Source organism: Borostomias antarcticus, assembly GCF_949987555.1.
Source record: "Borostomias antarcticus genome assembly, chromosome: 7".
NCBI classification, from domain to species: Eukaryota; Metazoa; Chordata; class Actinopteri; order Stomiiformes; family Stomiidae; genus Borostomias; species Borostomias antarcticus.
The window spans coordinates 26594947-26608789 of record NC_140240.1 but is presented as its reverse complement, the minus strand read 5'-3'; the positions used below and the strand labels follow the sequence as shown (position 1 = coordinate 26608789).

General features: G+C 46.5%; 1 protein-coding gene across 1 annotated transcript in view; it reads right to left on the bottom strand.

Annotated features, from left to right (window-relative positions):
• Positions 1-10325, bottom strand: part of rab11fip4b (RAB11 family interacting protein 4 (class II) b) — a gene marked incomplete at its 5' end in the record, with an annotated part of 44673 nt that extends 34348 nt beyond the window's left edge. Inside the window, 3 exons of the mRNA XM_084441414.1 lie at positions 6491-6576; positions 7425-7512; positions 10173-10325. Coding sequence (XP_084297540.1) covers positions 6491-6576; positions 7425-7512; positions 10173-10325 — 327 coding nt within the window. The remainder of the gene's footprint in view (positions 1-6490; positions 6577-7424; positions 7513-10172) is intronic.
• Between the last annotated feature and the right edge of the window lie 3518 nt (positions 10326-13843).

Here is a 13843-nt window from a genome sequence, read left to right as displayed (position 1 = left end):
AGTTTGATCCGAACCAAATTGACAGGTGTGAACCCTCCTGGACCACGGTGCGCGGGTCAAACACTCGCTCTTTGGTCCGACCTCAAGAGGTGGTCTCGGCTCGAACCAAGGTTGTTGTTTCCTAATGTTAAATCAAAGGTTTGCACTTTCGGATCAAACAGACGCGCGTGCATCCATAAACCAATCAGTGTCAAGTATAGGGAGACACACCCACATGCAAGCGTAGGTCTGCCAATGTAGATCTGCCACCAAAATCCTTTTGGTCCGCTGGTGTGAAAGCGAAAGTTATGAAACTAATCAATAAAAAATAACAAATGTGAAAGCGCCAAACGGGATTCTGGTTCGGACCTTGGTCTAGACCTTTAGGTGTGAAAGCGCCCTTAGAATAGCTACCACTTATAAATAGTTAATAGATCAACCCCAAACTGTTAGTTAATGAGCTATTAATGATTTACTAAATGTTTGCTAGTTGGTTAATGAGCTACACCTTATAAATAGTTAATAGATCATGAACATGTGATTAGTAAACTACTTACTAATGTAATGTAAAGTATTTGTTAATAGTTGATCCACCTACAGCTGGCCCCATCTGGCCTTGCATCAGGGGACCCATCTAAAGACAAATGAATACATCTTTAAAAGTGAGTAACAAATCATTATGTAAAGGTTAGTAAATACATTTGTTAAGACCATGTTAATTCGTTTACAGACCATATTGGGATATTATTCTAAAGTTGAAGCTATAGCCAGTGTTGCTGGTGCCTTGATTGGCATGGCGGGCGTTCACTGGCCGCGCCACCTGTGGGCGCATTTGCGGGACGCGGGGGGGACGTGGGAAACCCTCGAGCAGGTGGCGTTACCGGGACGTCACTCGGGAGGTACCGAGAAGCCTTCCTTGAGCTTCGCAAGAGATCACAGAGTGCACCCTCTACGCACGCTACCGATGTCCACCCTCTACAGATGTCCCCCCTCTACGCGCTAAACGTCAGCTAGCTTTTTCTGCCCCAGACGTGTGTGTGTGTGTGTGTGTGTGTGTGTGGGGGGGGGGGGGGTCGAGTCCAGCTGGCTTCTACCCTGGTGGGGAAGCTCTCCATGCATTCCATTCATGCCAACCATCAGGCTGCAATCTGGAGACGGTCTCCTCAAACCCAGCCATCTGTACCAAGGCACAGTGTCCCAGGAAGGGTAGATTGGCATGTTGTCCCTGGAAGGGTAGATTGGCACGTTGTCCCTGGAAGGGTAGATTGGCACGTTGTCCCTGGAAGGGTAGATTGGCACGGTGTCCCTGGAAGGGTAGATTGGCATGTTGTCCCTGGAAGGGTAGATTGGCATGTTGTCCCTGGAAGGGTAGATTGGCATGTTGTCCCTGGAAGGGTAGATTGGCACGGTGTCCCTGGAAGGGTAGATTGGCATGTTGTCCCTGGAAGGGTAGATTGGCATGTTGTCCCTGGAAGGGTAGATTGGCATGTTGTCCCTGGAAGGGTAAATTGCATTGGCCTAATATTATGCTGCTGAAAGACAGGCAGCATTTGGAATGCAGCTGTTCATATACACATTAACACAAATGCTCTATCTAACACACTTTTTGACTGAGGGACGTGTCAATTTAGTAGACACTATGTAGCACAGAAGTATAGACATGTCTTTTGAACACGTTTCTACATCTAATACTAACCGCTGTAGTGCAGACACACAATATATGATTTACAGGGAAGGCACTTTCCTGGGTTTTTGAACATCAGTCCATACATTAAGAGGGGTTATAGCCAATAATAAGCTGCCAGTCAGCAAGATCTCTGTATCTAAACATCATCTAGGGATGTATAGGACTGTATAGGATCACAACTAGAATTTGCAGACGAAGATGGTACCAGTAGGTTCAATTTTTGGCCTGAGCCCAGGGGCTGCAGTGACAAATTGGGGGACAGGGACAGTTGTATTTCAAAAGTAATCAATTATAATGTAATCAACTATTGCTGTAGTTGATTACATTATACTGTACAGTATTGAGAGAACACTTAAAAGTCTCAGCTAATCTTTCTCCATCTGTGTGTGTGTGTGTCAGACTTGTCAGAGTGCAGGATAATTGCTAGGTGTCCTAGAACTGACACACTGTCCCAGCTGTCACATGCTCAAACAGCGGCCGGGAACCTCGGAGGACAGCTTGTCATAACGTTTTATCACTTCCCATCACGACTGTCATCACACAGTTGGTTAATGAACTACACACACACACACACACGGGTCTAATACGACGACCGTACGCTTCGTTGCTCTGATTGGTTAGAGGTCTATCCAATGGCGTCCAGAGGCATGTTGGTCTGTGACCGTTGATAACGCCCCCTTGGAAATAAACAAATAAACAACTCAGCAGCTCCAAACCCCCTTCACATTTTTGAAGCTAGGCCAGCAGGTTTATAGGTTGGGAGGGATTACCTTGCTAATATGGAGGAGAGGAGAGGAGAGGAGAGGAGAGGAGAGGAGAGGAGAGGAGAGGAGAGGAGAGGAGAGGAGAGGAGAGGAGAGGAGAGGAGAGGAGAGGAGAGGAGAGGAGAGGAGAGGAGAGGAGAGGAGAGGAGAGGAGAGGAGAGGAGAGGAGAGGAGAGGAGAGGAAGAGGAGAGGAGAAACTTTGGGCTTACCGTCTCATTAGCGGAAAAATTAGGGGAAAAAATGAGTTATATCTGCCTTTGGGTTAGACAGTAATACACACACACACACACACAGACAAAGAGACAGGCGTCACGTATAGAAGCGTCCACAGCGTACCACGTACAGCGCTGCATCATTTGATCACCGACTTGCACCAGTAGCCGAGGTCGTTCTGCAACGCTCTCTCATTAGCCGGAGCGCAGGCCGTACCGACGCCGGTCGATGACATCGACTCTTAATTAGTCACGACATCGGTCAGGAAGTGCTGGTGCTGACTAACGGGACATTGTGTGTGACGGGGACGACGGTGAGTCAGCGTGCGTGCGAAACGAAGCTCTCAGAGAAAGAGAGAGAAGAGGGTGAGAGAAAGAAGAGAGAGAGAGAGAGAGAGAGAGAGAGAGGGAGAGAGTCAGAGACGAGTCGGAGGACGCCTGTGCTGGGAGGATGGAGGGAACGCGTGTGGAACGGAGAGAACACGGAAGACGACAAGAGAAGGGCAAGAGAAAAGACGAACGCGACAGAGAACCGGGAAAGTCAATTCCCCCCCTCCCCCCCCGCCGAAGTACCCAGCTCCTCAGGGCCGCCGCAAGAAAACGTCACACTTCTCAAAGTGGACGATGGCTAAAGACGTCCCGTAGTAGGGCTAGTAAGCAGAGGTCAAATGCTTTACAAGACTCGACCCTTTCAAGTGACATCCTCCGCCGGTCCCCCGTGCCAATCGTGACTGGCAGGCTAACTCCACCGGTGGAGGGGTGACATATCTAATCCATCCTAGCGGGAGGCTAGGGGGCAGGGCAAGGCCCCTTAGGGGAAGTGGAGGATAGGATCACCTTAGTTTGGAACCGGGCCCGGGATGCTTCAGAGGACGGTCAAAGTCGGAGAGAATTCCCCCCCCCCCCGTTCCAAACCAATCCCCACAGCCTCCTCCGAACCCTCCCTCGACGAGGACTTGCACCACGGTGACCTTGGCTGAGGTGACTGACTGAAACGGCGTCCACCCCGACAACATTTCAATTCCCGTGTGCAACACAGTAGCTGTTCAAGGTCGTGTTCTACGTTTGTGGACGTTCTCTGGGACTATTTCTACCCGGACGATGTCAGCGGGAGTGGTAGATTATGGAACTGCCTGTTTTTACACAGCAGGTGCTCGTTTGGAAGGGGTTCCCGGCTCATTCCGGCTCTGACCTCATTCTGTGAATCAGGTTTGATGGCTACGGGAGCCTCCGCTACATCCTGCTAACTGTGTCTCCCTGCTGGAGGGTGCACATCTAGGCCAGACACACACACACACACGCATGGCCACACACGCACACACACACACACATGCACAGCCACACACGCACACATTCATGCATACATAAGCATACAAACACACACACACACGCATACATTGCTGGCAGGATAGACAAGCAAACACGCGCGCACACACACAGCTTCTGTCCCAATGCTCCAACCAACCTCATCTGTCTTTGCCTCCTACCATTTTAGCAGCTGCCTTGGCCATCCTCAGTATTCCCCCACTGTGTGTGTGTGTGTGTGTGTGTGTGTGTGTGTGTGTGTGTGTGTGTGTGGTGTGCATGTGCATATTAACACAGCAGTAGCCTGTGTGGGGGGTAGCAGGTTAATAAATCCTGCACATATCCTCTTACAGTAATGAGACCACTCTCACCTTTCACACAAACACACACACACACAGAATTCTGTGACGCCTCCATCTCCTCACTATAGCAACGGAACTTCCCCCTTTCCAACTCAGAAAGAATCTTTAGGCCGCCTCCCACAATCCAACCCTGTATAAGCACACCACTCCCCCTATAAACAAACAATGCCCCTTCAAAAAACAACATGACGACATCAACATACTAGTACCTTAGGTTGATTCTTCTCAGAGAACCCCCCCCCCCCTTGAATATGACAATGTGAGGCTTGTCGTCTAGAGACAGCTTCTAAACAAGACCAAACTCAGACGACAGTACTTCTAGCTGTCCTACTTCTCCCTAGAGGTCCTTCTCCTCGATGACTCGCAACAGACTAGCTGTCTACAGGTAGCCTGCATGGATGCCGTGAGAGAGCTGATCAATAATGCACCCGGCCTGGCCTCGTTCTGACCACGGTCACTCGAGCCGGCCCAATCTAGGACGGGATAAACAAGCCTACACTGACACGGTCTGATACAGTTGAGGAGTTTGGCTTTGGATGCCATTCCATCCACGACCATGGCGATGACATTTTCTGTTTTGAAACGTGTGAAGCCTATGCCGACGGCCAGACGCTGTGCGGAGCCAACGATGGCCAATAAAATGTAGTCCACAGAGAAACAAGGTTTAAAACCGGACGTACAGCTTTAGTACGGGGACATTCTTCACCGTGGCTTCTTATACTAGGCCTATCAGTCTTATTCCCACTCGCGACTGAACAAGACTGTCGTCAGAGCATCTCAAAGGAGGGAGGCGCGTCGTCACGTCGGGAGTCGGCTCACATCATCAGCTATTACTCTAACTCGTCTCGGTCCAGCAAGGTGCCCTGTGCCTAGGCTATCGCTTTTCAGCTTTGGTGAATATTTCAAGAGCTCTTCTCTGGTCAGGGATAATGAACTGTTGTGTGTTGTTGTGTGTTGTTGTTGTTGTTGTGTGTGCCGCAGGGGCCTCGGGAGTGAAAAGGTTCCAGTCAGGCATGATGTAGGCTACTGGTGCCTGGAGTGGCATGCCAACTGGGTCCACACAAAGCCGTTGAAAGCTTAGTGTAAAATAAGCTGACAGACTCAGAGGAACTATGAAACGAATTGTCTGTTTGCCAACTTAATGAGTCAGTTACATGTTATATAATTTAACAACGGTGTCAAATACATAGAAAATATAGCTCGGCGGAAATTGGCGGGGGCACGGCACCGGACTTTCAACCACCATGTTATCTGAGTCTAAGCTCCCGCATCAACGCTGACTACGTAAGTTTCCCCGGAGATGAACCCAGCGCTGTACAGTTAAGTGGTGGTATACAGTGACACACAACGCCTACGGTGCTGGAGACGAACGCGACACAGTCACCCCCTCCATGGCATAACACGCCAATTATCTCTGTTTACTAACATCTAATACCGACCCTTCAAACGAGTGGGATGTCTGAGTGGGACTTCTGGGAACCGACAGATCAATCTGGGACAGTTCCACTGACAGCAGTGGCGTTTCTATCTGGAATGAGTGTGAATAGAGCGCTCCCACCTGTTGAAGTGACGAACTGCAGCTGTAACTGAAGCATATTACTGTGCTGCTGGATGAACGCAATCTCGGGTTGTTGAGATAGATGGAAGATCCGCCTTCGAGTCCATCTGAATGTATATGGATACATATATATATATATATATATATACACCACACACACACACACACACACACATATATATATATATATATATATATATATATATATATATATTACAGTGCATGTAAAAACTATTTTCATTGATCGTTCTCACTAATTGTTCAACGCTGCCACCTTGTGGACAAAGTAGGGAAACACCAAAGCTGGCACCAACCCCCCCTCTCTGGCCTTTTGGTGGTGTCAACTATGTATGTATGGCACGCCTTTAAACCTCTGCTAATCTACTGTGGTTAGGTGATAACCACTGGGAGAGATGACCGTGTTAGAATGTAACCCCATTACAGGATTTATTTGGAATGAGGGGCTTTCAAGGCAAGCTGGGATAAGTGCTCATGTGGCTAATGATTGGTAGAGTTTTAGATCCCAAGATATAGGCCTACAAAACATACAGGTATATATGCGAAAACACACACGCAGACACACACGCACACACACACACACACACACACACACACACACTACCTGATAGTAGTAACCATTGTCCTTCTCATACAGCCGGCGTGTGATGCTGTGTGTTTGTAGTGTGGTCTTGAGGATCGCTTCACAGCCTGAAGAAACAGAGAGAGAGGGAGAGAAGGAGAGAGAGAGTAAGAGAGAGAGAGTAAGAGAGAGAGAGTAAGAGAGAGAGAGTAAGAGAGAGAGTAAGAGAGAGAGAGTGAGAGAGAGAGACTTCTCAGTTGTTATAAGGGGATATATTTTAATTTGTCTCTTTAAAATGCAACCACCTCAGACTACATCATAACATCGGTCTGCTGTACATATCATCTCATGCGTTGCATGCAAACTACTGGAGTGCTGGGATGAGTTAGATCATCAGTCATTCAAGGTCTATTTCCAAAAAAGTCAGACTTCTCCACGCACTTCCACTCTTCTCATCTATGATTCAGAAGAGCCCACGAATACTAACGCAGACGAGGTGAACCAGCAGAGGGAGGCTGAGGGGAAAGAGCATTGGCATGAATTAAAGATGTAGACCGCTCATTCGGGAGCAGCGTACTGCAGGCCAGGGACACGCTGTTTACGGCTTTCTGGTGGACTTCGGCGAAACGTTGCGGCAAATTCCCCCAGGCCACGATTAGGCTAATCATAGCGTTCTTCTAGGTTATAGGAATACTCAAGTAAAGCCCGCGGTATACTTACTGCTTAACAACGCACAGCGCATAGACGAGCTCGAGTTTGGCAGCACGTCGTCCAGTGCTCCAAATGAACGCCGGAGCCGCGCGGTAGCCCTCTTTTGTACGCGTGTGTGTAGTTAAAAGCAAGTATGCAGCGGGCTTAATGGTGTAACTGCAACTGCCAGGTAAACACACACATGCGCACGCGCAAACACACACACTCACACACATATGCTCGTTGGTTGCTGTGGTTCAATGGGTGTTTCTCACTCTTACAGTACCTTTGATAGCCAGGACTCCGCAGCAGAAGTCTTTGAAGTTGACCGTGCCCAGACAGCGGGGGTCCAAACATTTGGCCAGCTTCTTCACCTGGTCAAGGAGAGAAGATATGAGCAGGTACTCACTGTGGCCCACAAGGGCGAACGGGGTGGGGTGGGGGGATTGGGGGGGGGGGGGGGGGTTTCAGGGACATCCCCAAAACCTGCATTAAGCTGAACATGGGGTGGAGTGTTGTGCTCACATTATACTGCATAAGCATTCAAAGTTCATCAGATGAGCACCAGATGAGCCACTGTGTGTGTGTGTGTGTGTGTGTGTGTGTGTGTGTGTGTGTGTGTGTGTGTGTGTTTGTGTGTGTGTGTGTGTGAGAGAGCAACTCCCACAGCCACCTGTTGTAGCATGTGATTCACTCCTGGACCTGCTGTCTAACCACTACATGACTCACCATCACTCCACAGGGGTCCCCACCCATGAGAACACTGATGGGAGTCATTAATAAGACTCTTTAAAAAACATCATTTTTCATAGCCTATAGCCTGTACCCTAGCCTGTACAAAACACATCTCCAGAAAGTCAATATTGAACAAATAGTTCACACAAATGGTTTACCAAGCAGCACACCTCGGTCTGACATCATTTTATAACAGGCAGCCTTGGAGCTCCGGGCCATTTGAATGGCAGGAAATCTGACGGACTGCCCCTTTAATAAACATCCCACAGGCGAGGAAAGTGGCAAATGCTGCCTACATGCTGATCTAAGCTAAACTCTTGTCTGTGATACTGCCTGCTATGTGTACGCACGAAGTGCCTCTGACATCAACCCAAATCCACAGGTCTCTCGTGTGTGTGTGTGTGTGTGTGTGTGTGTGTGTGTGTGTGTGTGTGTGTGTGAAGGGGGGGGGGGGGGGGGGTGCAGCACCACAGCCCTCTGCAACACCAATAAATACCAAATATTAGAACAGAGACCAGCTATAGAAGGGAGGTATATCGAAGGTGTGTGTGTGTGTGCCTGTGTGTGTGTGAGTGTGAATTTGAAGTCATTTCCTCAGACTCTTGAGAGAACGGTTGCTGCTCAACTTCAGTCCCATCTTGACGCAAGTAGCCTCCATGAACCATTCACGGTTCTGCCCCCATCACAGTACTGAAAGCGCCCTGGTTAAAATCACCAACGACCACCTCCTGACTCTGGACTTTACTCCTGGTCCAGCGCTGCCTTTACTGTGCTTTGTTATATGATTCACTTAAATATCATAGAGACTACAGGGATAGCTAACACATAATCGCCTACCATATAGGCAACTTCTCTGTATCTATTTGTGCACTCTACTTTTAGTCATGTCTCTCTTATGAAGTATTTAGCCCATGTTTACTGCTCTGTATATGTTCTTAGCCAATAGACAACCATTTTCCAGGAGCTTGCTCGATCGTCTCGTTGAGAGAGGTCAGGGAAGAATTTTTACAGCTCACTTCTCTGGCCCGCAGGTGAAGCTGTTTTTGTTTCTGTTAAGGTTTGATTTGATTTGACACCATCTCCCACCCACTACTCCTGGAGCGCCTGGGACACTGGGATCAGTAGTGTTGTGCCCTCCTGGTTCTCATCATATCTCACTGACAGTTTGTCCAACTGAGGAACCACACGACAGGTCAAGGGTGTTCTGCTGTTTTACTGGGTGTCCCCCAGGGGGTGGCGTTGGGCCCCCTCCTATTTATCATCTACCTCCTCAAAATGTCCTCTATGGAGAGTGTCCAGACTGATTTGCGAGTAACAACGTGAGCTGGCGACATCAGGATGGTCTCACAAGGCTGACGCGTCACTATCTGTTAGACTGGTTTTCATTTACTGTTGAACTGGCATTCTTTTTTGTAAGGCGACCTTGCGTGTCCTGAAAGGTGCCCTCAAATGTATTTTTATTATTACTATTAAACTCAACAATGGGTCCAACCCTCCTCAGGCCTGCTTTACAGCCATGCATCACCATCATCATCATAATCATCCCTCCTTCATAATCCATGTCAGTCCAAACACACACACACACACACACACACACACCAGGACAGCTCTGACTGATGCCCTAGTTACCTGGTTTTCTAATGCTTATACCTATCGATAGAACCCAGTAGCACAGTGTGATCTTTAATCACTATCTAAACTATTGGGATGTGGGTTGCTGCACAGAATTCCCAAAGGAGCCGAGCAGGCTACCCGGGGTGTGAAGAGAACACTGGGGAGCCAATCAACATCGACCATTCCACAGATGTCTAGGGACCTATCCGCCGTGCACACGCAGATGAACAACATGTTTTTAGAACTGACTAGGCACAAGGGGAAGTATACCATCAAAAAATATCATAATTTCAATTCAACAGTCAACGTCTGGCCAAAGATTAAGATATGGTCAAAGACTGGTCTAAAATTATTGAATGTTCAATTTTAACATTTTAGGCTACTTCACCAAGAAAAACACTCCAACTTGTTTGCTGTCCTAATTTGATATGTCGTCCTCATAAATATACAAAACATAACCACCTCTATGACTGCTAAACAGGCCACTAACGTTTGCAGATTATATGTTGAACAGTTCTTAGCAATATTGCGAACACAATACGCACAGTTACAATGAAATTATCCTTTGGTCACATTAATTTAAGACTTAGCTTATCAAACATGACCTAAATACAAAATAGTACAGGTAGGCCTAGGCTAGGCCTATTCCTGAAACCCAAACAGGTGATGCTTGTTGGGATCTCACCTCGTCTCCTCGACCAAACTGTGAACCAAGGTCGACGAAGTGCTCCACAAGAATATAACCGTCCGAATCTGTGTCGCAAACGTCGAAGACTTCTTTGAGTTTTCTCAGAAACAGCAGCAGCTGTTCTGGGTCCGGAAAAATATTCCCATCCATTCGTAGTTTTGGATTCTTGTGAACGAACGTCACCCCGACTTCACCACTGAAGGCGCGCAGAGCGCCATCAATTCACCGCCGCTGCTGCAGTTGACCGGCGGTGCGTATCAGCGTTTGATTGAGAGCAGTGAGGGGAGAGGACCGCTAGATGTAGGCTAGGTTGAGATGCAAATAGAAAGATTGCTGGCTGAACTAAAGTAAAGGCTACTGTATGTGTGTAGTAGACTACCACAACTGAAACAATTAAGGGAGTCGCCTAGTTTGTGAGACTTTCGGACTTCTCGTTTAGAGACAACAGCTCAACTCAACTCAACACTTGGACCAGTTGGACCTGACCTGTAGCTAGCCCATAAGCCGTTAGGGGGCGTCTTTTCATAGCCTAGCGTTCTGTTAATACATCCATGAGCCTAGCCTAGGTTTTACGCGACCCTGAAGCAGGCTGATAAACCAGGCTGCTTAAAACACCTCGGACACCTTCCGAAAGTTTTCTATATTTTCTGTCTAGCTAACACCATCAGCTCACGCTCTGTTCCCTGGAATATCTGGAATGACCCCCATGTCAGAATTTCCATCCAATCGATGAGCGACCTCAGCACTGCATGCCGTTTTTTTCAAATTAGGCTTGGTTGGTAAAAGGGCAGTCTGAACATAACCGCGACAAATCAAAATGAAACAATGTATTTTATATAGTTTTTGCATTTAGCCCCTTCATATTCGAATACGCCCTTGTGTATGCAATATGAATCTTTATTAATCAAACCCTGAATATTACTTTAATATTTGAAAATATGAAAATAATTCACAATCAATCAATAATTCATAATCAAGTTGAACTTAAATTAGGTTAGCACCTATGCAATACTAAAAAGTGTTCATTTCATACAAAACAGCCTCTTGAAGAAGTTGAGAATCTTCTTCTTCTTGGGCTTTTTGGAATCTTCCACAGGTTCTGCGCCTCCTCACACTGGGACGCCTGCTGTCCATCCTGCTTGTCCTCCTGGGGTTTGACTCCAGGACAGGGTAAGTCCGTGGTTCCCCCATAGGAGGGTTGGGCAGGGTTGGTCAGAGGTTCCCCCATAGGAAAGCTGTCTGGTTCAACTACACTGACCTTCACCAGTGGATTCTCAAGCAGCTGGCCCAGATCACCTCCAACACGCTTGGCTACTCCACTGGCGACATCAGGAATATGGAGACCAGCAATACTGATGTATATTATAAAGATCTCCTCAATCACAGCATATGGAATAACAGTGACAAACGCCTCCAGGTCTCCCATCACTACCAGGTCTTTAAGTGGTGTTGATTTGACACATTTCCAAACGGAGGAGTTCTGGAGTTTCTGTATGCTCCTTGTCATGTTGAAAGGTGGAGGATGCAATTTACCGGGTAAGTACCAGGTAATTACCCTGTAAGACACTGGTAAGACATGGATAAGACAGTGTAAAACACGGGTAAGTCACTGGTAAGACAGTGTAAAACATGGGCTATATTATAAAGCGTTACCCAGTTGTTACACCACAAATCCACAATCGCTAAAAAACAAACAAACAATGTTGTTGTCTGTAAATGCTGCGCACGGCCTTTATTCACGTACTCAAATTCAATATAAATTCAGAGACATATTCACACCTACTCTTCACCACCACACTTTTATTGGCTTGGTTTGGCTGCAAGTTGCAATTTATCCACTAGGTGTCCCTGTGGCACTATTTCTCCTCATGCGCTTGTACTGTAATTTATGAATTTATTCAAGATCCAAGATCCGTTTTATTGGCATGTTCATGATGTATATGGATCACACATACTTGGAATTTGACTAACCTAAAGGTGTACGCTGTTGCAAACGACAGGACAGGACAGGACAGGACAGGACAGTACAGAGACAGGACAGGACATGGTGCAAGACAGGACAGGACAGTACAGAGACATGACAGTGCAAATGCAATACAAAAAACAGTGCAAATACAAAATACAGTGCAAACACAATACAGTGATATGCTGATAAAAAAGGGAGGCACAAATGCAATTTACGTACTATATACAGAATGATGATGCGTGGTGAGTGTGTAGCCTGCAGAGTGTGTGCAGAGTGTAGTGTGGATGAGCGATGTTATATGTATACAGTGTGTTACCATTGCATTATTTGTCAAATTGTAAGTTCCCCCACCACGTTGCTGTTTAAAGCCCCACAGCGGAGAATGTGGTTTATCCATTAGCCTACTTGTGTTTAAACCTCACTTCCCCCCACTCCCCAAATGTGGTTCAACTTCCCCTCATTCCAGTTTAAGAGGATGTCAGACACACACACATGCACACGCACACACACGCACGCACACGCACTCACACACACTACCACCCGTACATTCAGACGCACACAGAAGATCTTGTTTGTGTCTCTAGATGCTTTCACACACCAGCCACTCTCTCAGTGAACGATGCCTGGCTGTGGATACTCTCTCTCTCTGTGGATATACACTCTGCTCTGCAGGTCTCTATGGGGTGAGTACAGTGAAATTACTCATATCTGTCACTCCATGTGTCTCTCACATATGGCTGTACATTATTTACTGTTTAACTGGATACGATAGGATAGTGGTTCTCAACCTTTTTTGAGCTCTGTACGCCTGGCATATTTCAAAAAATCTTGATGGACCCCCACCCCACAACTATATACTAACTAACTTATATATATATAATATGTCAAGCCCCCCACACACACACAATTTTTCTCACACCACAAAAACTAAAATTGTACACATTTTATGGCATTCATGACACTTCAGTTGTCAATTTGTTTATAGTAATTAAAGAATGTTTTCTTAAATTTGATGACCTTACATTACCTTACATTTAACAAAAATACCATATATACAGTAGGCTATATATATACAGTATATATTGGACCCCCTTTTGACCCCACTTTGTTTGATCGGCTTAAAGTGGCTGTTATTACTTTTCAAACTTTTGCCAAGATAGATAGGCCTATTGGTCCCTAGATTGTGTCTGCTGTGTTTCATGAAGATTGGTCAAAATTCCTAGGAGGAGATTGATTTTAATTGTTTTTCCAAAAATTCAAAATGGCGGAAAATCTAATTAACTGGAAGATGGGTTCTTGAGACAAATTTGTTCCTTGTGAGGAGAGGCACATGTGTGCAAAATTTAAATTCTAGGTCAAACGTGGCATGAGATATGACTGTTCAAAGTGTACAATTTCAGTCGGTTGCTATAGCGCCCCCCTTTGGCCAATCAATATAAATTTCCTTGGCATGAGTCTCTCAATCAATCAATCAATCAAAGCTTTATTTGTATAGCGCATTTCATACACAGAGGCAACACAATGCACCATTGTACCATTGTGCAAAGTTTCATAAAAAGCGGCCAGTCGGTTATAGGTGCTGCTATAGACTATATATGCTATAAAAAAAAACTACCTCATTTCAATAGGTGCCTCGCACTTTGCGCTTGGCCCCCTAAAAAGCTGAGCATTTCAAATCAACACGATTTATTTTGAAAACAAT